The sequence below is a fragment of the Tursiops truncatus genome, chromosome 12, assembly GCF_011762595.2.
Source record: "Tursiops truncatus isolate mTurTru1 chromosome 12, mTurTru1.mat.Y, whole genome shotgun sequence".
In the NCBI taxonomy this organism is placed as follows: Eukaryota; Metazoa; Chordata; class Mammalia; order Artiodactyla; family Delphinidae; genus Tursiops; species Tursiops truncatus.
Window position 1 is genome coordinate 58,243,346 of NC_047045.1, and position 22,404 is coordinate 58,265,749.

Below are 22,404 nucleotides of genomic sequence, written 5' to 3' on the forward strand. Positions count from 1 at the left end.
TGGCTGTCTGATATAAAGAAATAAACAAGATCTTAGTTGAGATAAACAGTCCTTGCTGGTTTAACATCATGTACAATTTGATCCTATGTTCTAGGGGCACTTGGGTACCATCGCTTAGTAAATAACCTCAAGAGCATAGGTAATGTAAAATAATTAGAAAATGGTGTGTTTTAAATATTTATTATCTTTTTTCAAATAAAATCTTATTGAGATATAACTCATATACCATACAATTCATCCATTTAAAGGATAAAATTCAATGATTTTTAATATATTTATAGAGTTGTGCAGCCATCACCACAATCTAATTTTAGAATATTTTCAACATTCCAAAAAGAAACCCTATTACCATTAGCAGTCATCAACCCTTCCCCTGCCTCCCAGCTATAGGCAGCCACAAATCTACTTTCTGTTTCTATGGATATGCCTGTTCTGAACATTCCTAATTTCTCCACATGCTCACCAGTATCTGTTATTGTTTGTATTTTGATTATAGACACCCTAGTGGGTAAGTACCTCATTGGGGTTTTGATTTGCATTTCCTCAATGGTTAATGATGTTGAAGATCTTTTCATGTGCTTATTGGCCATTTGTATATCTACTTTGGTGAAATGTCTATTCAAATCATTTATCTTTTAATTGGTTTTTTGTTTTTATTATTATCGAGTTACAAGAGTTTTAAAAAACATATTCTGGATACAAGTCCCTAACCAGATTTATGATTTGCAAATATTTTGTCCCATTGTATGGGTTGCATTTTCACTTTCTTAGAAGTGTCCTTTGAAGCATTAAACTTTTAAATTTTGATGCAGTCTGATTTATCTACTTTCTTTCTTTTGTCATTTTTACTTTTCGTGTCATATTTAAGAAATCATTGCCTAAGGCACAAAGATTGATCCTTATATTTTTTTTCTAAGAGTTTTATACTTACCATCTTTTAAAATTTATCTAACTATAATTTTTATAATTTAATTTTTTTCTTTTACTTATTTAACATCTTTATTGGAGTATAATTGCTTTACAATGGTGTGTTAGTTTCTGCTTTATAACAAAGTGAATCAGTTATACATATACATATGTCCCCATATGTCTTCCCTCTTGTACCTCCCTCCCTCCCACCCTCCCTATCCCACCCCTCTATGTGGTCACAAAGCACCGAACTGATCTCCCTGTGCTATGCGGCTGCTTCCCACTAGCTATCTATTTTACATTTGGTAGTGTATATATGTCCATGCCACTCTCTCACTTTGTCCCAGCTTACCCTTCCCCCTCCCCATATCCTCAAGTCCATTCTCTAGTAGGTCTGCATCTTTATTCCAGTCTTGCCCCTAGGTTCTTCATGACCACTTTCTTTTTTTTTTTTTTTCTTTAGATTCCATATATATGTGTTAGCATTTGGTATTTGTTCTTCTCTTTCTGACTTCACTCTGAATGACAGTCTCTAGGTCCATCCACCTCACTACAAAAAACTCAGTTTTGTTCCTTTTCATGGCTGAGTAATATTCCATTGCATATATGTGCCACATCTTCTTTATCCATTCATCTGTTGATGGACACTTAGGTTGCTTCCATGTCCTGGCTATTGTAAATAGAGCTGCAATTAACATTTTTTTTTTTTTTTTTTTGTGGTACGCGGGCCTCTCACTGTTGTGGCCTCTCCCGTTGTGGAGCGCAGGCTCCGGACGCGCAGGCTCAGTGGCCATGGTTCACGGGCCCAGCCACTCCGCGGCATGTGGGATCCTCCTGGACCGGGGCACGAACCTGTGTCCCCTGCGTCAGCAGGTGGACTCTCAACCACTGCGCCACCAGGGAAGCCCTGCAATGAACATTTTGGTACATGACTCTTTTTGAATTATGGTTTTCTCAGGGTATATGCCCAGTAGTGGGATTGCTGGGTCATATGGTAGTTCTACTTTTAGTTTTTTAAGGAACATCCATACTGTTCTCCATAGTGGCTGTATCAATTTACATTCCCACCAACAGTGCAAGAGGGTTCCCTTTTCTCCACACCCTCTCCAGAATTTATTGTTTGTAGATTTTTTGATGATGGCCATTCTGACTGGTGTGAGGTGATACCTCATTGTAGTTTTGATTTGCTTTTCTCTAATGATTAATGATGTTGAGCATTCTTTCATGTGTTTGCTGGCAATCTGTATATCTTCTTTGGAGAAATGTCTATTTAGGTCTTCTGCCCATTTTTGGACTGGGTTGTTTGTTTTTTTGATATTGAGCTGCATGAGCTGCTTGTAAATTTTGGAGATTAATCCTTTGTCAGTTGCTTCATTTGCAAATATTTTCTCCCATTCTGAGAGTTGTCTTTTCATCTTGTTTATGGTTTCCTTTGCTGTGCAAAAGCTTTTAAGTTTCATTAGGTCCCATTTGTTTATTTTTGTTTTTATTTCCATTTCTCTAGGAGGTGGTTCAAAAAGGATCTTGCTGTGATTTATGTCAAAGATATAATTTAATTTTTAATAGTAGCTGGGCTTAATCACCAGCTTTCAAAATTCCTGAAGTTCAACAATTGGCTATTGCAATTGTAATTTGGTATGAGTCAGCTCCAGCACACCATTGGTACTAGGAATATACCTTGCTGAGTGGTCCTAGAAAAAAGACAAATTAAAACTCTGATGTCGAGACTAATAGGAGAAAGATGCTGCTGGTCATTCACCCATGAAGGCAGGAGTGCCCAGGGGAATCTAACCCTGCTCTGAAAACAGATCTTCCTAACGGCAACTAGAAAAATAATCTAAGGCTAATCCCATGAGAAGTCTTAGGTGTGGTTCCAGAAACACCAAAAAGAATAGGATTCCTTTGGACTAACTGGGAAAACAAGTTGGGGTGGTGGTGGTGGCAGCATTAGATCGACCTATATTTTATAAAATTCCTCAAGAGATTAGGGCACAGGGAAGTAGGTTCTAACCTCAGTGAAAAAGCACTGACTGGTAGCAAATAGATGTGGCAGTGAGCCCAAGTCATTACATGGAGCTCAGAGCCAGTTTGTCACTGGACAGATCACCAGCCTTTGCAGACTATGAAAGCAAAGTCAAATGATACTAACTATTCTGGATTACACCTACTGACTGGCAAGGAATATGAAAAATTGGAGGAGATACCAAGGATACCAGATATCAGAGCCAGCAAGTAAAAAGGACTGAAGGACATATGGTTCTGATAGAATATCATTTGAGATACTCTGGATGACTCCCCCTCACAACATCATCTCCTTAATCCCTTGCTGCCAAAAACAACTAGAAATACTGGATAAACTACCTAGAAATATTTTTTAACGTTTCATGGAGCTGGCAAGACAGTAATGAATCTACAGAAACAAAAAAAAAAAAAAAAAAAAAGAAGAAAAAGGAAAAGAAAATACTCCTAAAAGGTAAGTGATCTGTAAAGCTGATTTTCACACTAAGGGTCAACCTAAGGGACCCTGTATTTACATTTTGATAATTACATGGAGTGCAGAGGATAGCAGATAAAGCCAAGGATCTGTGGGAGATCACTGCATAGATCTGAGATTCTAATGAACAATGCTATCATTATAAGAATGAGCAAGAAATAAATCCACCTTAAAGAAGAAGACACTGAAAATTAACCTGTCTCAACCTTTGCCCTGGGAGAATGGAAAAAAAAATTCCCTGAGAATTCATAAACTTAAGCAAGCCCTTACATGAGTTTGAAGCCAATTTCAAGCTACTTATGTGTATGGTTGCCAGATTTAGCAAATAAAAATAGAGGATGCCCAGTAAATTTCAGATAAAGAACAATTCTTTAGTATATGTTCCAAATATTGCACTAAAAAGTGTCTGTTGTTTATCTGAAATCTAAATTTAACTAGGTGTCCTGTATTTTATTTGGCAACCCTACCTATGTGGTATGAAACATCAAAGAGCAAATTTAAACTGTTCCTGGTTAATAGTGCCCCCTGGTGACATAGAAACAAACCTGTATCTTTGTGGAGGAATGTAACTTCAAACCAGGTTTCTAAGAATTTCCTCAGATTAAAATCCAACATAAACTCACAATAAAAACTCACAAAATATATAAGAAGAAAAAGGAAGTATAAGTATGAATCAGGAAGAAAATCCAGGAAGTATAGTCAAATCCACAAAGACTTCAGAAATTCGAATTATCACATTTAGAATACAAAATAATGTGATTAACATGTTTAAAAACTTAAAAGGAGAGACCTGGAAACATGAGCAACAGACTTAAAAAAAAATACAAGGAGACCTGAAAAAGAAACAAGTAGAGGCCTATGAATGAATGAAAAATATAATGCCTGAAATTCAAAACTCAGTGGTTGGGTAAATAACCTATTAGACAAAGTTGTAGGAAGGATTAGTGAACTGGAGAAAACATTTGAAGAACTTATCCAAAATGAAGCTCAGAAAGACTAAGAGATGGAGAATAATATAGAGAGGTTAAAACGAATTGAAGACAAAGAGGATTTCTAACACAATTTAATTAGAATTCTAGAAGAAGGAAAGAGATTATGAGGATGAGGCAATGATACAAGAAACAATGGTTGTATATTTTCCTGAATTGTTGAGAGATACCAATTCTCAGATTCAGGAAGCCCCATGTTTCCCAGCAGGTAAGGAAAATAAATTCATGTCTAGATCCAGAAAAGTAAAACTACAGTGCTCCAAAGACAAAGAGATGGTTTTTAAAAATTGTTGGAGAGAAGAGAGATTATTAGGCAATAATAATAGCACATAATTGAGGAGTCTGAAGCTCTAAGTCCTTCCATATTGGTAAACAAAACTGCTGGTAAATTTCTTGCTTCTGTCAAGATTAGCTCAAGGTCTTGGGGTCAATTACTTTGAGATTCAACCATGGGAATTATGGAAGTCAAATCTCTATAGTGGAAACGAGGCAAAAATTGAAAAAAAGTGTAGCCACTCAAAGGTTTTGGTGAGGAAATTGCTGCATCATCAACTCAAAAATATTGTTTAGGGACTTCCCTGGTGGCCCAGTGGTTGAGAATCCATCTTATAATGTAGGAGACGCCAGTTCCAACCCTGGTCGGGGAACTAAGATCCCACATGCCGTGGGGCAGCTAAGCCTGCACACCGCAACTACTGAGCCCGCACACCATAGCTAGAGAGTCCATGCACCGCAACTAATGAGCCCATGCGCTCTGGAGCCCACATGCCATAACTAGAGAGAAGCTGGCATGCCACAAAAAAGGGTGGCCTGCACACTGCAACTAAGACTTGATGCAGCCAATAAATAAAGTAATTAATTAATAAAAACTTAAAAATATATATTGTTTAAAATCACCTGGAAATTGCCTAGATTTCCCACTTCACTTTTCTAGCATGGATGAGATAAGGTTTTGGTGTGTAAGTGTAGATCAATCAATTTTGATTTGTTTCAGAAAAAAAAGAAAATCAAGTCTGTCTTAAGTATTAAGCAAAGTGCTAGGCTCCCTTAAGGTGCTAACTATCCAATAAGAGGATTACCTATCATGGAAAGTAGAATGCAAAAGAAATTTTCTACTGCCAAAGAAAATAAAGCTCAGGGGATTTTTAGAGTAGAGAATATTCCCATTTGGTTGGAAAGATCAGATGAAGGAGACATATGAGATAGAGATTTAAGGAAGAACTGAAATTTTTTCTACAGGTAATGAAGAAGATATTTTAGATGCAGTTTACATCATACACTAGAATATAGTTGTTCAAGGATGCTTAGGAAATAGCTAATTTGTTAGTTTGCTTGATGTATTTGAAAGGTGTTAAACAATAATAACACCCTCCCTCCCCCAATAAAGAAGTGTGTAGAGATGAGCCATGGCAGGCCTTGAATGCAGAGCTGAAGAACTCACACTTTATTGGGTAGGCAATCCTGATTGTATGGGAGGCTTGCTTCCAAAGCTCATCACAGATAGCAATCTGGCTTTCAGAGTCTATGCTCTTAACCACTCCTATGCTGCCTATGGACAATGATGCCTGTTTATAAGATCCAGTGAATTTTTGGCAAATATTAGGTACTTGATAAATATTTGACCTTTGGAAAATTTTAGCATTGCTGATGATTTAAGAAGTGCAACTGTAAAGAATTAGGAAGTACCAAATAAACAATAAGCCCAATGCAGTGAGGGCTTTTGGGGAGCAGATGTCTTTTACACTACCTTTTTGTTTTTTTTAACCTGTAGAGCAATCTGATATACTACTAAACAAAAGTCAAAAAAGCAAATAAGTTTCTCTTAACTTGGTAAATTTACTTTTGATATATGCGTCAAGAAAATAATACAAAAGAAAGGAAAAAAAATCCAAGGATATTTGTAAGTGCCTTCTACTGGAAAGCCAACATTGTCAAAATGACCAAGCTTTAGTGACTGGTTAAACAGATGATGGTGTAATACAGTAAAAATTACGATATAGTGCAAATTATGCTATATATAAAAATACGCATTTGAAATAGCTGTTAGAAAAATATTAAATAGAAGTGGTGTAAACTATTATACATTATTTGTCTACATGTACAAATTATGTCTATAAACTGTACTATGTTACTACAAAGTGATAAAGGTTGAAAGAGTCAGATCTTGGGCAGCTGATACATTATAGAGAGGGGATTTTTCCAGTTTTGTTGATTATAATTATTTTGGCTTTCTTTCATTATATAGATATGTGTCAATAGACAATGAAAGATATTCTTTGAATTGAAACCACATACTACCTAGGCAAAAAGCTGTTAGGTAGTGAATGTATTCAAATAGGTGACTATCAGTAAGAAAATCCTTTACTGTACAAGGGAGAATAGACTCAAGTTTCCTCGAACTCTGATTCTATTTCCTTCTGGGACTTTTAAACTCTATTTTTTTTTCTATTTCTTATATCATCTACTTCTTACATTATTCAAAGAAAACCTCATAATATAATTGTCAATTATACTCTGATTGGCATGCAAATAAGATTAGTCTTGCCAGTGAAGTCTTGTGTAATGATTTAAATATCAATTACACAGGTAAAAAACGAGGAACACTCATGCCAAGTAAGCCATGAGATGACTAAATTTAGAAAGATGTGAAATCTACTAAGCCAGATATTAATATCCTATTAATATAATCCATGTTAATATCTCCCTGAAAATAACTGAAGTGAAAAATAACAAATTTAAACATAAACTGCATTAATACTTTCTAGCATGTGAAGAGGAAGATGAAACCAACAAATAATAATATACAGCCTTGATGACCCCAGAAAGTGGAATTTAACATACCTCTTAACACTTTCCTTTTAGTATTCAGGAGATCTGACTAGAGAGTAACAACAGCAAATCATTAATGCAGAATGCTCTACTGCAAAGTATAATGAAGGTTTACATGATGTGTATGATATAAAAAATAGCCAAGAAAACATAGAGTTTCAAGGTAAGAGATCCTATAAACTATCAAATGAGAAACTAATCCCCAGCACTAATCAAATTCAGGAAGCAGAATCAGAGCTGTTAAGTCTAATCTCCCAATTTGGCACGTGTCCAAAATGTGGTCAGGTGCACTAACTACTTTAGGATAGAAAAACCGACATGATCTGTCTTTATAAAAACTAAACCAAATGATGATTTAAGAACATCATTATCTCTGAGTAATGATACAAACTAGCATATTCGTTACAATATGTAAATGTTCCCTTTTCACTTGACTGAAGAAGAAGAATCATGTTCTTGATGAATATGTTCTTACAGCGATTCTGTCTTATTCTTAGCCAGAAAGAAAGACATGTGGTAAGCATGTAATAATCCAGGCAGCTGATGAAATGTTTTTTGTTTTTTTTAATTTCGATTGTTATCACAAAGATGGTGAAAGTGTTCCATCCACAGTCCCTTAACTCCATACACTCTCCCTGGGTGACCTCATCCAAACCCACAGTTTCAAGGACGATTTGTACATCTATAAAACTTCCAAATCGCAAGATTCTCCCTGCAGTACCGCCTTCTCCTTCCAGCAAATGTCTTCACCTATTTTCATTAGGGAAACTGACACCTTTAGAAAGCTGCTCCCTTAATCACAGCCCCATCCGATCGGAATACTTACCAAGATCCATCTAGCCCAGCTTACTTCCCACCCATCTCTCCTACCTAAGATCAATGCTTCATCTTGCTCTGACTTTATACTCCCAATATTCCTCAATCAATTTTCCTACTTTATTGTATCTCTGTCTTTCCGTGGGCATTTAAATGGAACCCAGCTGAATGTCACTCCTGCCCCTCAAGATCCAGTGAAACTGCCTTAAACTCTGATGGCATGTGAAAGTTCAAGTTCAAATTCTTAGGTGCTTACAACCATAGGACCCTTCCAGCCTCCAAGCCCAGGAATTCTTGTGTGCCCTCTGTTCCTCAGCTTTCTCTTTGGTTTCTACAAGAAACTCACTCACACTTAAGATCAGTGGATTGAATTATTGACTTTACTGAAGACCTCTGAGAGATGGAGGACAGGGTCCATCATCCAGCACACATTTTCTGCCATCTTGCTCATGCACCCACCCCTCTCTCCATCCTCTCACTCTTCATCCTTTTCATTCCTGGTTGCTCTGGGAGCACTGGTTTCACCCCACTTCTACCTCATTGTGCCAGCCAACCAATTTTCTCTTTCTCCACATGGTTGATTGCAAAGTTTCACCAACTATTGTCTTGCAATCTCTTAAATCTATCACTTCTGATTTTATTTCTAGCACACCACCTTAGCTTGGGTTTTTGACGCTCCCATGTCGATTACTGGAGTCCCACAGTGAACTGACTAGATGTGCGGTTTTGACTCAGCCCTCTCCAATAAATCCTGCACAGACTTCAATGATGTGTCTTTCTAGAGCCATCCTTCACCAAGTCAGTCCCAAAGGAAGTTCTTTAACAAATCCTAATTCTTATGTAATAGAGTCCCAATTGCTTAGTCTGGCATTTGAGACCTCCTATAATCTGGTCCTAAACTAATTTTCTGGCCTTATCTCCCAGTCCTCTGCCGCCTGAACCAGTCAAACTGGGAGAACGGCTCTCCTTTGCATCTACTTGTACTGTCTCGCCTCCCAAGTCTTCAGTGTGTGACCCACCCCACCCGTTCTCACTCTAGCTGTCTTAATCCACTCATTTTCAGAGCTGGTCTCAAATATTACCTCTTCTTTCAAGCCTTTCCTGGTTCTCTAAGCCCAGAGAAATCTTTGGACACATGATCTAATTTCTCTCCATCTGTATGAGGATCAGAATTGTATCTGTTTCACCAGAGACTGAGAGGTTTCCCGGGACATGGGACCTGCAGTGCTAAAAATGAACAGCCCTGGGCAAACTGGGACAATTGGTCACTCTACCTGTAATATGTGTGGCAGCTGTAATATATGTGGCAAGGGTCCTGGGGCAGGAAAGGAAGGCCATGTTTTTTGTGCATGCCTACTGTGGAAATTTAGATGTCAGGGCTGGCCACAGAAAACTCCAGGGAGAGAAAAGGAAGGGGGTGAGGACACTTTTTGGAGCTAAGGATAGGCCAACTGGGGCTGAGATCTTCAGATAAATACATAGCTAAAGGGATCCCACTTTTGCATTTTCCCTCATTTTAGCTCTCTTTTTTTGCTTAAGAAATTAAGAAAAAGAAGGGGGGATAAAAAGATACATTCCAAGTAAAGGAATTTTAATAAGGATGTAGAAGGCTCTATAAATAGTCCTGTGAAAGGAAAATATTTTTAACTGTTACAGCAAAGAAATATAATCATTAAGGAAACTTAATACATAAGACTATATACAAATTTTCAAATTCTGCATGCCAAAAACTACTGCACACAACTTAAAATGCAAATAACAAATTAGGGAAAATGTTTTCAATATATAAGACAAAGGTTTTAAAATCATTAATATTGATAAATAGGGAATTCCCTGGTGGTCCAGTAGTTAGGACTCAGCACTTTCACTGCTAGGGCCTGGGCTCGATCCCTGGTTGGGGAATTAAGATGATGCAAGCCGTGCGGTGCGGCAAAAATAAAAGAATCGTTAATAAATAGACAGATTTTATGAAGCAGTAGAAACAGATAAACAACCTAGAAGAAAAATAAGCAAAAGTTTTTTATAGAGACATGCAAATGGCTCTTAAACACATTCAGCAATATTCAGATTCATTAACAGTTAAAGAAATTCAAGGTAAAATAACAAGCATTTTTATCTTTCAAATGAAAAATGAGGAAAGAACTTAGAATTTCATAAACTGCTTACAAGCATGTAAATTGGTAGATAATTTGGCCATATATTTCAAAAGCCTTACAATGATTCATAATCTTTTACCTATCAAGCTTCTTTCTGGGAATTTGTTTTAAGGAAATGATAAAAAATATATACAAAGATTTATAGAATACAGTTTTATCATAGAGATATTTTTAATAATGAAAAAACTGAGATGTATTTAAATGAGACTGAACAACGATAATCAATAGGCAATTGATCAAATACACTGTGATACATTTATGTAAAGATTTAATATGCAGTCATTGAAAAAATAATTTTTCATGACATGAGAAATTTGTCACAATATGTTGCAAGGAAAAAAGCAGGCTAAAAACCATATGCAAGATGATTCTATTTTTATAAAAATATACTATAATGGTGTGTGTATGCATATGTATATCTAGAGAGATAGACTTCTGGTTGATGTATTATAGATCATTTTAATGTTATTCCATGAGTTTTTCTGAATTTAAAAATTGTATAAAACAGTACAATTTATGTACATAAATTTGAAATTTGAAGTCAGAAATATTTAAAATAATTTAAAATGTTCACCCTGATATTTCATATTATCAGGCTCTTTAACTGTGTCTAGCTACTGAAATAAATCTATTATGAAATAGGTGTAGTGATTTCTTTTTTTTTAATGTAATAAACATGGCCTCCCTTTGCCCCTTTATTATTATTTTTTAATGTAATAAAAATGATTTCTTAAACAAATACTATACTCAAACATTAATTGAAAAGCATGCACATTTTACTGTTAAACACATGTCCCTCTTCCAACAAAATGAAATGTCATCCTGAGTCACCTTGGGTCACCAAAGGTCTCAGTTGACTTTCTACTGGTATTTGACCATGTCCTGTAGAACTGCATGACTTCATCCTGCTGTTACTGAATGCAAATTCCTGTGCCTGATGTACAGTGGGGCCAAACAAACCAAAATGTCAGAGTTTGGAGCAGAGAAAGGTTTATTGCAGGGTCAATGTCAGCGTTCGGAGCAGAGAAAGGTTTATTGCAGGGTCAATGTCAGAGTTTGGAGCAGAGAAAGGTTTATTGCAGGGTCAGTGTCAGAATTCGAAGAAGAGAAAGGTTTATTGCAGGGTCAATGTCAGCGTTCGGAGCCTAGAAAGGTTTATTGCAGGGTCAATGTCAGCGTTCGGAGCAGGGTCAAGCAAGGAGAATGGTGGCTCGTGCTCAAAAAACCGTGAAGCCCCTGATGGTTTGTTTTGCAGAAGTTTTTATAGGCAAAATTTGGGGTGAGGGCTACAGGGTGTGTGACTTTCTTCTGATTGGTCGGTGGTGAGGTAACAGGGCAGTGCTCCAGGAATCTTTCCCTCAGTCTGAAGTTACTACCCTCCACCAGGGGAATCTTCTGCAGAAGAACTCAAAGATACTGTTATGTAGATTCCTTGAGAGGAACAGGACCCTGCCCCAAGGCTGCACGATGGTTTCTTGACTGTTCCTCCCTTTTTTCTGAATTCCCTCTCTTCCCTGATTAGCAACTGTTTGAATCTGCCTTTGGAACTCAGGGAGGGTCAAGGAGGCTGAATGAAGCCTATTTCCTACAAACAGGAAACGGGGGACACGGAAAGGATTTGTACCAGGAGGGCCCCACAGGGTCCTGCTCCATTTCACTACTTGATGAACATTTACAGCTGTAGTTGATGGGGAGGACTGAAGAAACTCCTAGGACCAGAATGAAAACAACAACTATTTTGGTTATGGGGACAGGACCACACCACAAAAGAGAATTAGGGAACTAAAGAGAGATCTTACCACACAGAAGGAGCCTGGCAGAACAAATATGCCAATTCAGCAGCAGGCCCTGGAGGTCGGAGGTCAGAGGTGGGTGGAGGAATAGGAAAAGTGTGCTAGCTTGAACTGGAACCCTTCCAATCCAGTTATCTTGGCAGTGTACGCTGTCATCTGGGGAGAAAAAGGGCTGTATGTGTGAATTGTTTAAAGATAAACAGAGGCATATTACAAATTTCAAGAATTTTTTGAGCAAAAACTCAATTCAAAACTGGCAACATCCAATCTAGCAGATAGAAAGGAGTTCCAAGGAGAGGTACCAAATGAAAGATTTTTATAGGCAGAAGGGAGTGGGAACAAGGAAATTATACTAGGCAAAAGATTGGGTCCGTTACTGCAAGGTTACTTCCCTTTGGGGGATGGCAGGGGTCTATCAGGCAGATTACCTAACTAGTGCTGATCAGACGATTCCTAATTGACTGGTTTTAGATTCCATTTCTGGGAGAATAGAAACTGTAAGTCTCTGGTGACGTGGGGCTTAGCATAAGCGACTCCATTTTGGGCCTGTTGTTTCATTTTTAACAAAAGGAACATGCTATCTCCATGAATTCTATATCTCTCAGAGGTCCAAATAATTTTCCTGGCATCAGTCACTGTGCCCTGTCCACTAAGCAGTGTAACATGTGGTGGAGAAATTGGTCTATTCATTTGCAAGAGATTGTCACCCTGAGGACTGAGAAGATCCATCATGACCAAGTGAACCACCAATCAGCTGATGTCTGGTGTGGACAGAGGACTTTCTGGAAAGGAAACTGGACCAGTGAGACAAGGACTGGGCATGGTGGCAGCCTGGAAGATTCATTAGTGATGTCAGGCACAGTATAGAACCCTAGATGTATTTTGGAGGGATTACACTAGGGGCTGGAGTTCTGGCTGGAGCAAATAGGTCAATTTAGCTATCCAGATTTAGGTATTAGTGTTAATATCAACCGATTTTTAGCCTCAAGCTGGTGAAGCTTTAGGACATTAAGATTACCCATGACATTGTTTCTTTTTTTGAAATTTATTTGGGTGTGTTGCTTTCTTTTTTTAACAAATACCAGTACAGGTCTGATGGTTATAAAACTTTTATTCATTCATTCAACAACTGTTCATTGAACAAGCTCTATGCACTTGGGAAAACAAACACTTTTAAAAGAGTCTGTGCCTTCACGGGAATTCCCTAGCGGTCCAGTGGTTAGGAACCTGTACCTACACTGCCTTTACAAGTGGAAATTTACGTCACCTTCACAAAGTAAAACTGATGCCCCGCTATTAGGCAGAAAGGGGAGGGCAGAGAGTTCTTCAGTATCTGCCGTTTCTCAGTTGCCTCCAAAAATTATCTTAATGCTAAAGTGGCATATTTTGATCCCCTTCAATGTTGACTGTGGATTCCTTTTTTTTCTTTTAGTGTATTACCTATTGCAATTTACTCATGTTTCTTTCTCTGCTATTAGGTGACCGGCTCCTTAAGGAAAAGACTTGTCTGATTCACCTGCACACCCTCAGGACAGAGTAGATTTTAGAGGAATCTGTTGTCCCTCTCCAATCAGCCCATAATTGCTATGGGTGTGCAAACCAGATACCCAACGTGCTAGAATTATTTTAGGGTAACAAGCTTTATGACTTCTTGTGTATGGTTTTGATGTCAACTATTGTGGCTGAGTGAGTTCCTTGCTTCCATTTCCATTCTAGGATGTAGTCAAGATAAGTGTTATCTGGGACTTCCTGGTGGCGCAGTGGTTAAGAATCCGCCTGCCAACGCAGGGGACACGAGTTCAATCCCTGCACCGGGAAGATCCCACATGCCGCGGAGCAACTAAGCCTGTGGTTGCCGCGCCACAACTACTGAGCCTGTGCTCTAGAGCCCGCAAGCCACAACTACTGAAGCCCACGTGCCACAACTACTGAAGCCCGCGCGCCTAGAGCCCGTGCTCCACAAGAGAAGCCACCGCAGTGAGAAGCCCGCGCACTGCAATGAAGTGTAGCCCCCGCTCACCGCAACTAGAGAAAGCCCGCGCAGCAACGAAGACCCAACACAGCCAAAAATAAAAAAATAAATAAAAAAAAGATAAGTGTTATCATTTGCAAAATAGGGTACATTGATTTGTTGAGCGATGTACCTCATTTTCTTACTGCATGGTTTCTTTGCACTTAAAAGAAAACTACAGTACAATTCTGACCCAAACTCAAAAGTTTATTTTTATTAATTAATTTTATTAATTAACTAAATTGTTTTTACTCATATTAGTGCTTTACCCTACAAACACCAGTAGCTGCTTTCCATTTAATTTCTAGGCGTGAAACCACTGTTAAAACTTTGAGATATCGCCACAATTTGGGGTTTTTTTTCCTTTAAAGCAAAGTAAATTATCTAATTATACAGATGGACAAGGTCTCGTTCCTATACATCTCGCTCTTCCCAAATATTTTTTAATCACAACTCTGTGTTTTGAAAGCCCTTTTTAAAACTAAACACATGGATCCTCAAGAGACCCAGGATCGGGGAACGCTTTCAGCCCAGGCCCAATCTCACCCCTCCAAACTTGGATAGTAAAGGCCGCGCCACTGGAGATTGCTGAGCGCCGCCAAAGGCTGCACGGGGCCCCGGCCGGGAGCGGGGGCGGAGCGTCGCAGCGCAGAGAAGAGCCCCCGGCCCTCCCCGCGCCGGGCCCGCGTCGCTCGCCGGAATCCGGTACCGCAGCCGCTGCGGGTCGGCCCCTTCCGCTCGTTCCGGGCTCCCGGCATGGGCATGCAGCTTCTGCGGGGACTGCGGCTCTGGGGGCTCGGCGCCTCCGCAGGCCTGGTCGCCGCGGCCCGAGCCCCCACCGCCCCCCGCTCCCCGCCCCGCCTCCGCGCCTCGCCCGCTGACCCCCGGCCCCGCCCCGGCTTCCGCCTCCGCACCCACCTCCCGGCTGGCCCCAGGTTGCAGCGCCAGGCCGCAGCCGCCTGCAGAGACCTGCCGCCAGCCAACGCCAGCGCTATGGAGCGCGCCGGAGCCGGTGAGCCCGGGTAGCCGAGCGGGCCGGGTGGGGTGACCGGAGCCCGGGGGCGTGGGCCCCGCTCGGCGCTCGGCCTCAGGGAGGGCCCGGCCTCGCCGCCCCCCTGCGCCCCCAGCGCTTGGAGCGCGACCCCACGCCTGGCCAGCTCGGGGCCTCCTCTCCCCGCTCAGCGCGGGACTCTGTAGCCGCTGGGAGCCCAGTGCAACCGGGGTGTGATCAGTGCTGCTTGTAAGCAAGCGTTTTCGTTAGTGCACGCACTGCTGGTGCGACCGGAGGCCGGGGGTGTGAACCCACGCTAAGTTTCACTTTGCTTTCCCGAAGGTCTTATGACCTTTTAGAAAGTTCATGCCTTCACACACCCTCCGACGGTGTTATTGTGTGGTCGGCAAACTTACAAAAAGCTCAGTTTTTATACTTTATCACAAACAATCAAAGACCTGAACCACTACACTTGGGGTTTCCTTCTAGGATTTTATTCTAGGTGTAGAAATGACCTCTTTAAACTGGCGCTAGATCTAAAGTAGGGCTCAGAATTGATTTCCAGTTCAGGTCGGCATTTGCTGTGGACTGAACTTTGTGGGTAGAACGAGTTACGGGTTGGACTTTTAGTGAAAGGGACCAACAAGCCAATTAGAGAAAAGGTGCTCTTCTGTGAGATTTTTGTAATATAAACGCATAAAAAGATATGAAAAGCATGAAAATCTTAAAATGTTATGCAGTAGCCGTTAACTAGTGTGAATATGTTTACAGTTGTTGAGGGAATGAAATGATGAAGACCTTGTAGGTGTATGCTGAGGGCGGGAGTTTTTTTTTTTTTTTTTTTTTTTTTTTTTGCGGTACGCGGGCCTCTCACCGCTGGAGCCTTTCTAGCTGCGGAGCACAGGCCCCGGACGCGCAGGCCCAGCGGGCATGGCTCACGGGCCCAGCCGCTCCGAGGCACGCGGGACCCTCCCGGACCGGGGCACGAACCCGCGTCTCCTGCATTGGCAGGGGGACTCTCAACCACTGCGCCACCAGGGAATCCCCAAGGGCGGGAGTTTTTGAGATGCATTTATAAAGGGGGACCTGTAGGGGATTGTCAGTGTCAAAGAGAAAGGATTCACACCCCAGCTCCTTTAGCGTCTGGCCTTGCAACTGAGGATGCTGACGGCGTACTTTAAGATGTTTGTGGGGTTTACTGTCTTCTTACATTCCTTTTCAGATATTATTAACTTTAATCCATTACTCTCTAGTAATTTGGGTTATACTTTAGTTTCTGTTTTAACGATGTGGAAACCAAAGCATGGAGGTCAGGTGACTTGTTGACAGCTCTCAACATTTCTCCAGCTGTAAGATGTTTCTATTTTTAGTAGCCAGGCCAGGACTGACATGGATGATGGGATTGACTCTTTTTACTAGTTCTTGGGGAATATACCTACTATATACCTAGTAGAGTGAATAAAAGAGAATCTTTCTCAGTAAAGTTGTACTTGGTTATCCAAATAGGAAACTACATTTTGTGTGACAAAGGGCAGACTATCCTTTTTCTCTTCTATTGGTCTTTGATGAAGGCATTTGCTGAAGTGCACATATATTTGAATATTAGTGTATACTTCATGTATGGTTTTATAATATATTTTAAATGTGTGCATTGTTTCCTTATAAAAGTAATATTAATTCTGTTTAAAACACTTGAATAGCAGAAATATATTGAGTGCAGCTCTGTCAGCCTTTTCATATATAATTGTAAACATAGCGCAAGTGCGTAAGTAGTCTTATATCTGCTTTTCAAAAGGTCAGTACACGTATCCCCTGCTTTTCAAAAGTTCACGTTATGTCACTTTGCTTTTACATTTATGAAAGACCTGCATTAGCACCTGTTTTCACTAATCAAAAGAAATCCTAACAGGATTTTTCAACCAAAGATCATTGCTTCTTCACTTGACGTCATTTTGGCTTAGCAAATTTTTCGTAGGAAGGCTCTGCTTTCAGATAGCAGGGAATCCTGTATTTGTTACGAACTTTTTTCAGCTGTTGTAGTCTTCCTAGCCATTATTCTTAGTTGTCATTATAGTGAGTATCCTTTGTTTAACCATTTCCCTATTATTAGGCATTTAAGTTGTTAAACTTTTTCTTTTTTGTTTAAACAGAGCTGAGGTGAATCTATTTTAACAAGTATGATAGACTCCCAGATATCTATCTGGTATCTGTTGGGGTAAGAAGAAAATTCTCATGGCTCCTGATTGCTTTCTGAAAGGATTGCCTCAGTTTACAGTGCTATAAACTACGTATGTGAACTTTCCAGCAGGGCATGTTGCTGGAAAGGGTGGGTTTTGGCCATTGAGTAACTGGATTCAAATTCTAGCCCCAAGACCTACTAGCTGTAACCTGAGGCAGGTTACTTAATCGGCTAGGGTGTAAAATGAGTATAATAAGAGTACTGCCTGATAGCATGGTTAAATGAGTTACTGTCTGTAAAGTGCTTCCAGCTGTGCCTGGCATAGGAACGAGCTCAAATGTTAGCTGTTGTTGTTACTACTAGTAGTAGTTAACCAGTTTCACCTGTCTTTATAGTATTAATGCACTTAGCAGTGTTACTTTTATTTGGATTTGTACAAAAGATAGAATTTTATTTTAACTATAGTTAGACCAGATTTTAAGTACTTAAAATGGTGAATTCATAGTTTAAATGCTTTATTTAAAGGTTGGTTATTTTAAGGCAGTTTTCCCAAAGCAACATATTTGCACTTCTGCAAAAGAAAGTGTAGTTATGATGGCTGTGTTGAATTCAGGTCTGCCAGCCTTTGCCCAAACACTAGCGCTTAGAGAACTGGAGGAAGGCTTCCAGATATGAGTCCTGCTGAGAAACATTGTTCTATAGAATGGCCAGCAGTTCTTTCAAGAGTTACTTGAAAGTGGTATTCTCTTTTTTCTGAGTTAATAATTCATATCTACAAAAAGGTTTTCAACTATTCTGTAATTTAATAGAACAAAATTTGTATTTCAAGTTCTAGATGCTTGTTGATTTTGACATACCATTGCACTCAAGAGTTTATTTATTTTAAAAATTAAAAATCTTTTAAAAAAGATTTTATTGGCATATAGTTGATTTACAATGTTGTGTTAGTTTCAGGTGTGCAGCAAAATGATTCAGTTATACATATACATATCTTCATTCTTTTTCAGATTCTTCACCCTTATAGGTTATTACAGAATATTGAGTAGAGTTCCTTGTGCTCTACAGTAGGTCCTTGTTGGTTATCTATTTTATATATAGTAGTCTGTGTATGTTAATCCCAAGCTTCAAGAGTTTACATGTACTTTATTTAACAAGATGGGGAATGATGTTGAGCAAGTCATGTTATACTTCAATTTTTATTTTTATGTCAAATAGAATATCATTTATTCTGTGAAAATGAATCTGTGATGGGCTAAGGATGCCATTAAACACCAGGAATTATTTTTAGGAGCACTGAGATAGCTGTGTGGCCATGGAGCTTGAGTAATTTATTAACCACTCCCAAATGGGTACTTACCTTTGTTGTTCAGTACAAGTGTATTGAGCACCTCCTGTGAGTTGGACACTGTGCTAGGCATTGAGGAATCAAAGGAGGATAAGACGTAGCACTTAAGGAACTTAGAGTAGGGCGACCATACAGACAGATAGGGGTGTAATTGGAAAAGTTCCCCGTTTCACTTTTCAAAGGAGCCCTGGTTTGGGCTGTAAATTATCTGGTCACTTTAGCTTAGAGTCTAATGGAGAAGACATGTAAGTGGACATCTATAACATGATGTATTCATGCTGTGATTGTATGTGGAAGGAGATTGGATTACCTCACTCAGCCCTGAGCTGGTCATCGGGAAAGATTTCCCTGCCAGTAGACGATTAATCAGAGTTTTTACTTTTAAGTTGATTGTTCTCAACTGTTAACATAATTTCTTAGTCTGGCACAGAATCAAGGTATGGAATAAGTGAAAGGGGAGCAGTGGTTTTCAAACTTCATTGCACGTTAGAGTCACCCTGCGAGGCTTTATAAAAGTGCAAGAGGCTGGCCTCATTTCCAGAGATTCTGATTTAGGTGGCCTGGGGTGAGACCCAGATGTTGATCATTTAAAAAAGCTCTTCAGGTGATTCTAATGTACAACCAAGCTTTAGAATTTTTCAACTAGGACAACCTTGTCATCTAATAGATGAGATAACTACTAGGGCCTAGAGAATTCACGCGACTTGCCCAGGATCACAAGTGAGTGGCAGGTCCAATACTAGAATATCTGTCTCCTGATTTTTAAAAAAAATATTTACTTATTTATTTGGCTGTGCTGGGTCTTACTTGCGGCACGGGAGATCTTCGTTGCCGCGTGCGGGATCTTTAGTTGAGGTATGCGGGATCTAGTTGTGGCATATGGGACCTAGCTCCCTGACCAGGAATTGAACCTGGGCCCCCTGCATTGGGAGCACAGAGTCTTAACCAGTAGACCACCAGGGAAGTCCCTGTCTCCTGATTTCTAGTCCCAAACCCTTTCTTTTATAGTAGCCAGCTTGCCTTGCATGTTACCCAAACACCACTATTATCACCATTGTCACTGCTCGATTGTCCTTTTGGTATAGCCAGAGTGATCCACATAGCACTTGTTCTCTAATTGTGGTTGATTAATTGGTTAAGATAAGGTAAACATTTAATTGTTTCAACAACATTTTTCATTTAAAAAATGACTAAATTTAATTCATCATGTTATTTAATTCTTCATCTTGCCTTCAAAACGTGAGCATAGAATTCAGCCTTCCTTCCCCATTCCACATATTGCCAAGAATCCAGTATATTTCCAAGTGGCACTTTGGAGCTAGTATTGAGATGTCACTGTTAAATGGGCCAATTTAATATCACTAATTTCTCCCCTCCTCAGCTTTATTGAGGTACAATTGGCAAATAAGACTGTATATATTTAAAGTGTACAGCGTGATGATTTGATAGAAGTACACATTGTGAGATGATTGCCACAATCAAGTTAATTAACGCATCCACACTTCACTTTTTTTTTTTTTGGTAAAAATGCTTAAGCTTTCTCTTAGCAAATTTCAAGTATACAGTACAGTATTTATTAACTCTAGTCACCATGCTGTACATTAGATCCTTAGAATTTATTACTAAGTTCTTAGATTAAGAGTAAAATAGAAAAACGAAAGTTGGCTTTATTTCATTTTGTCCAGATTTTCATTCAGCTTTGTGCACTTGTAACTGCACAAATACTCTTTGTTGCTAGCTTTTAAGTGTAAGCAACATGGTCAGTGATGATATTTTCTGCATAGCTGCATGTGCCCCAAAATATAAAGATATGTGTTGATCTATTAAAACTGTTGTTTAAATATAAGCTGCATTTGTATTTTTCAATGCAAGTGTAAACATAGAAAGGAAACATTTACTTGTTCTCACATGTTTCAAATAGTTGTGAGTTTGATTAGATTTAGAGTAAACTAACATTTGTTGAACACCTGCGTGCCAGGCACTCATACTCAATAAGGTTTGAACTGTAATATAAATAAATAGCATTATTAAGAATGTACTATTAATTTTTTTGATTTTGGTATTGAACATGATTAGCTGATATACAAAAAGCAACAACAAAAAGGTTTTATTGTCATTTTTTGCTTTTATCTAGAAAATAGGGGTGTGTGTGTGTAAGTAATATTAGAGATTACCCAAATTGCAATAAAAATTTAGTTTTTTTGGTTTATGTTAGCTATGACCTATCAGGATATTTATTATCTTGTATATTGAAGCCATATTCTTAATGGAGTGTGTTTTTTTAAGGCCTGATATATGAAAATAGAGGATTACAGCAGAATGAAATAAATGACTTCTTTAATATTGTTAGTGGTAAATTAATCTTTACTCAATATATAGAGTAGAAATTATATAAGTATCCCAGGATTTTGTTCAGTTCTAGTTCAAACAACATTTGTGTCTGTCAATAAAAGCATGGAGAATAATAGTACTGGGGAGACCACCTACTGATAAACTTAGCAATTGACTATCAATTTGAACAGACACCCTCTTTCCCTTAACCTCCTCCCAACGAATATGATTGTTCCACCCGTCAAAACAAAACAAAACAAAACAAGGACCAAATGTGAAATGTGGCTCTAATATTAATATCCATGGGAGAGCTGTCGGGAAACTGTAAGATCTTTTTGCTTTTTAACCACTGAATTTCTAGAAAAGCGTATTTAAAGCTATGTGTTTTTAACGTTTGAATTTCCAATGTTAATATAATAATGGAGACAAAAAAATTTAAAAGTCTTTATGAAGAAAAAAGTAAAAGTCATAGCTTGTACAGATGAGAACGGGTAAGTGATATTGTTAAAAAATAAACATGAAAAAGACTGCCAAAACCTTGTTGGCTTGTTTTCAAAAGGTATGTGAAAAACTGTAGTTTTAGAATTAAGAAAATGCAGCTATAAAGGATCTTGAGGCTTGTTGATTAACTCAACTTCATTTAACCCTGAGTTGAGTACTGTGCTTCAGAAAATTATTAAAGCTGTTTAACATAAAAATGCATTTATAAAAATGGAGAATATGGTATAAATATTTATATAAATAGCTGTACAATATATTTGAATACCAGTTTTAGCATTTCTTAACAGATGTTAATTTATATTGAGTTCAGTTAGTTGAGTTATTGTAGCTTAGGATATGAGTTAAAATAAATAAAATAATATACTTTTCTTTTTGTGATGTTAAAGGAGGAATAAATTCCAATGAGTGTGAAAATGTGTCAAGAAAAAGGGAAATGTCAGAAGAATCTGAAGCCAACACAGTGGATTCTCTGGTAGATTTGCCATTTGCTACTATCGATGTTATAGATGACTGTGGAAGTAAGTACTTTATTAAATAAATATGTTTAGAAGCAATGAATAGTAAATTTAGTGATACATATATTTTTTTCTTAATAATTACTTCACCTTAAGTACTTGTCATGTTTTTGAGTTTGGGTTGTTAATTAATAATTGTCTGTTGGTAGTCTATTGATAAAACTATCACAGATAATATTAAGGCATTCTCACAGAATTTGGGGCCAGATCATTCTGGAGTTTATAAACTACTTCAGAAAACAATGGGCCACAACATTCCATGGTTTATAACCACCTCAGTTATTCTGGACCTACTGCTAATTCAGCAGTACCCATTCATCTAACAGATGTTTACTGGCCAAAATGATATGTATTGGAATATAAATAAATACATAAAAATATAAGTAAAGGTAAGTAAAATAAATATATATATATATGAAATAAAATATACAAATGTATGTAAAAAGAAAATCTTTCAGAAATGTTGAGGAAGCAGTACAACCTGAACCACACCTTTGGCCCTGTAGGTTGAATGTTTTCTGGGAGAGAATCCAGCATTAGTGAGT

At 38.6% G+C, this 22,404-nt stretch overlaps 1 protein-coding gene and 1 long non-coding RNA gene across 5 annotated transcripts in view; one reads left to right on the forward strand and one right to left on the reverse strand.

The window, feature by feature from the left end:
- Nucleotides 1–1,134: 1,134 nt before the first annotated feature.
- On the reverse strand, nt 1,135–15,286 carry LOC109552844 (uncharacterized). The gene is made up of 3 exons (XR_012324837.1): nt 14,916–15,286; nt 11,993–12,142; nt 1,135–2,600 (listed from the first exon to the last, which is right to left on the reverse strand). It is a non-coding gene; the product is annotated as an uncharacterized lncRNA (long non-coding RNA).
- The window catches only part of AKAP7 (A-kinase anchoring protein 7), a 141,469-nt gene continuing 133,606 nt past the window's right edge, over nt 14,542–22,404 (forward strand). For 2 of the 4 annotated variants that reach the window (XR_012324836.1, XM_073789597.1), the window contains exons 1-2: nt 14,542–15,009; nt 21,731–21,862. Coding sequence is in view for 3 of the 4 variants with exons in the window: in XM_073789597.1 (XP_073645698.1) it covers nt 14,754–15,009; nt 21,731–21,862 (388 nt within the window). In the remaining variant the exon portion in view is untranslated. The remainder of the gene's footprint in view (nt 15,010–21,730; nt 21,863–22,404) is intronic. The other 2 variants (XM_019951830.3, XM_019951829.3) reach the window with 2 other exon arrangements.